The 3,880-nt window shown below is 39.6% G+C and overlaps 1 protein-coding gene across 1 annotated transcript in view; it reads left to right on the forward strand.

Annotated features, from left to right (window-relative positions):
• Positions 1-921: 921 nt before the first annotated feature.
• The window catches only part of PQLC3 (PQ loop repeat containing 3), a gene marked incomplete at its 5' end in the record, with an annotated part of 5,992 nt that continues 3,033 nt past the window's right edge, over positions 922-3,880 (forward strand). The window contains 4 exons of the mRNA XM_009583350.1: positions 922-1,032; positions 1,510-1,579; positions 2,202-2,259; positions 3,498-3,618. Coding sequence (XP_009581645.1) covers positions 922-1,032; positions 1,510-1,579; positions 2,202-2,259; positions 3,498-3,618 — 360 coding nt within the window. The remainder of the gene's footprint in view (positions 1,033-1,509; positions 1,580-2,201; positions 2,260-3,497; positions 3,619-3,880) is intronic.

The raw sequence follows: 3,880 nt of genomic DNA on the forward strand, positions 1-3,880 counted from the left end.
GCAGCCTTTAAAGACTTTGGGTCCAGTTGCAGAGAGCTTTGGGGCTCCTGGTACAAACTGAGATGGTTCTGTAGAGTCAGAGTGCAGTGACCTGACAGAGGAGTGACACAGAAGCACAGTGCTGATGGCAAGGAGTATAATTTGACCCTACAAGAAATAAGACTTCTAGGAAGTTCAGATATTTAAATTCTGAATACTGTAAAAGCCAGTTTCTTACAAGGCAGGCAGTTCCTTATGCCATCTTTCTATGCTGGAAACTATCAATTTTTCCTTGCATAAAACTATGCCCTAAGTCCTTCCTATTTTCTCCACAGCCTTGAAGTTTCTGTCTAACCCCATGGACTTGCATGAAAATTGAAGAAAGTAAAGAAATGTGATAAAAGTTCAATTCCTTTTAGATACTATATTGTGGAATAGCAGGAAGGAGAATTGCCATTATTTGGTGCACTTAAGAACAGGCGCTGAGTCTGACCAGTACGGCTACACTGGGCAGTCTTCTAACACCGTAGCCTAGGCAGCTTGGAAGATGTTTTCTACTCCTGTAAAACTTGCTTAATGTACAGATTGAACTTCCGACATAAATAAAGAAATCAGAGTTATCCCAGAGATGCCAAGGCAATTGCAAAGAGAAGGTAGCTTCTAGGTCTGGAAGCCTTTATTTCTTTCTCATCAGTTGTAATTAATAAAATCATGCCTTTCAGACTGTGACACAAAGACCTTGACAAGCAGTGTGGGCAGCTCTCTACATCTTACTCTATTTGAGGGTAACAAAAATAGACTACAGAATCATTGGGCTTGCACTTTGTCTTCGTATTTGTTTGATCAGTTTGACAGCAGGGGCTACACCTATCTGGAGCCATTTGGCACAACCAAAACAGTAAAAAAGAAGCTGTGAAGGAGCTGTCCTGTCCCTTCGTGCAGTCACGCTGTTTTGTGTCTTTCTGTTCAGCTTCCTTGTGTTTCTGAGATACCAGATTTATTATGGTTACCCTCTGCAGACATACCTGGAATATCCCATCATCATTGCACAAGGTAATTCTTTTAAGCCATGTTTTGGAAGTAAAACAGAGCTCATTCAGCACTCCAAGACTTGTAGATAGAGTACTCAACTGCGATGACATGTATCCATTGACCAGTTCTAGCTGGGGTTGGGGGGAAGAGAGAATGAGCATCTCAAATATAATTGAATTCCTATACAGTTTATGAAAATGGAAGGTCAGGTGGAGGAGAAAGACCTAATTAATACACACACAGTGGAGTTGCAGCATAAGCTCATCCTTTCTCCAGTGCCTCCACATGGGAGAGAAACCTTATAAACGCTCCAGATTCTGAGAAAAGTTTCATTTTGGAGCTTGCAGTGTTCTGGACATCAATCATGTTTGAGAGACAGGCCTGTAAGAAACCAGTTTCGATAGACATGGTGCCCAGTGGAACTACTTTTTTCTGTCTAGAATTGCATTTAGACCCTTTCTCTCCCTTCTCTGACAAGCAATCTTTTATTTATTTCAGATGTCATTCTCCTTTTGTTTATTCTGCGTTTCAGTGGAAATATGAAACGAGCTTTGTTTTATGCAATCACGTATCCTTTGAAATCTGGGAATTTTGGTTTATATAGCCTGTTTGGTAGTTCTTTGCATAGCAGCTATGTCATCATTTGTTTTCTGCTACCATTGTAAATCATTTTCAGCCACCCCTCAACATGCATTCCACCTTCATGTGCTGATTTCTTGGATCACAGTAAAGTCTCTACGAGACAAAAGCTTTGTATGTAGCTATGCTTTAGAAGGCCCACAACTCTTAAGGAGTAAGACCAATTCTTAATTTACATCTTTGCTAGAGATGCAGGGTGGAAATGATGAATCTTTTTTCTTTGATTCCTACCCATGCAGATTGTACTTGCTATGATGAACACAGCAGTGTATTGGGTTTTTTTTAAATAGGACTTGGGCTTAAATCTCAAGTCTTGTGCTTTGGAGAAGGTCTTGAGAAACTCCAGGCACTGTTCAACCAAAGACAGTGTGAAAAAAGGAACACTTAGTGTTTCAACCAGTGCTTAATATGTTTTATCTAGATTGTATAGTCTGCTAAAAAGTTTCAATAAGATTATTTCCAGATGTTGAAAAAAATCTAATTCCCCAGGCAGTTTTGAGAGCTTTGGTATCCTAGAATTTTCAGTGCTATGAAACTTAACATAATGTAAGATTTGGGGGGGGATGGTACATGCTAACACTGCGGAAGTGGATAATAGACCTGGCCATGGTAAGTGCTGCGTGACTATTTGAAATTAGGTCCACATATGAAATGACTTTTTTTCTGGACATCTTGGTTGGTGAAATCTCTCCTTATATTTGTCCTTGGAAGAATTAATCATTTGGGTTAGCTTTCAGAACAACCCCAGTTTTCAAATATGGCTGTTTCACTTCTGTGAGTAGCTGGAAAACATAGCACTGGCAATAGAGGCTCTATGGGAGGGGAAAAAAAAGTATGTTCTGAGGTAAAGTTGTTAATTGTGGTGCCTTAATTAAAACTAGCAAAGGTTTAAGATGTTGAAAAAAGATTGCCTCTTTAGTCCTAATGTCATAATCCCCATTAATAAACCTTTAACACGAGAGGAAAAGAAAAGAGCATCGGTCAAAGCATTTGAAATAGGGAATGTTAAATATTTCACAAGATCTTTTTTCCCTTTAATCCTAGAATTTTGCAAGAAAAATATCATCTGATAGTGGCCTACATAGGTTAAAGATGGTCTTTTCCCTTTTTGTCAGAAGAGAGAAAGTTAAAATTTAATTGAGATGAACTGGAGTTGCTAATGCAAAAGATGATACAAATGGGGATAAAAGCTTCTTAAGCCTAACACCAATCCTTACTTGCAAGGGAAATCCGGGCATGCCACAGAGACCCATCTGGAGGTCTCTTCGACCCGCTGCCTTTGCAAAGTCCCCCTTGAAAGGATGACAGGGTGAATAGTCTGTTCCCTTCATTACTTTTTCCCACCAATTGGACTCATTTTCCACACATTCTTGTCAGTTTTCTCATTCTTTTATGGTTTTGTTTGCCAGACATAATGGTAACAGATGGTCTGAATCAACCTTGCTGTTTAGACTAGATCAGTCTCATTTTAGCTAACTTTCATAAACAGTTTTATATAGCAGGTTGAGAGGCTTTTTTATTTCTTTGCTTCTTATTGTATTTGCCTCTATCAAGCATTTGCCAACAGCAGTAGCAACTGTTGTGCTCTTTGAGCTTCTGCCTGGGCAGTACCTCAGAAATTAGTTCCTTGCTTCTGGCAACTTTAATTTTTTGCTTCACGGTTCCTTAGAAAGCAGCTGAAACGCTTGGGTTGCAAAATACTGAAAAAGTTGGGGGTTTTTTGTATTCTAAATGAAAAAGCTAGTCCTGGTTTTTAGTAAGTTACATACTAACACCCATAAGCTAAATGCTCGGATAATACAATGGCAGAGGCAGAGGTTCTTTCTCTTTTCTTACCTGCTTTTCAGAATTTGTGCACGCTCATCAGCGCGGCCAGTAAGCTGGCTCAGTTGCGGTGTCTCTGGCAGACAAAAGATTCTGGACAAGTGAGCGCCTTGACCTGGAGTATGTCTGCATATACCTGCGCAAGTAAGCTTCGGGGAACTTGGTGTGAAGCACTGAGTTTTCTTTTTTTAAAGCCGTATCTCCTCCTAATGCCTCTTTCAATAGATCTTCACTCAAGTGTAGCAGGTAAAAATCTTGCCTAATGTAGTTTCCCTTAGTGCCGACGTCTGAGACTCAGATACTACAGTCTTTTGAAATCAAGTTTTATCATTGACATCAGTCACAATGACACTGACTTAGAAAACATGCAAATATGGTCAAAGGAACCCGAAATAACTGAAAGAGT

This window comes from Fulmarus glacialis, unplaced genomic scaffold (assembly GCF_000690835.1).
Source record: "Fulmarus glacialis isolate BGI_N327 unplaced genomic scaffold, ASM69083v1 scaffold17690, whole genome shotgun sequence".
NCBI lineage: Eukaryota > Metazoa > Chordata > Aves > Procellariiformes > Procellariidae > Fulmarus > Fulmarus glacialis.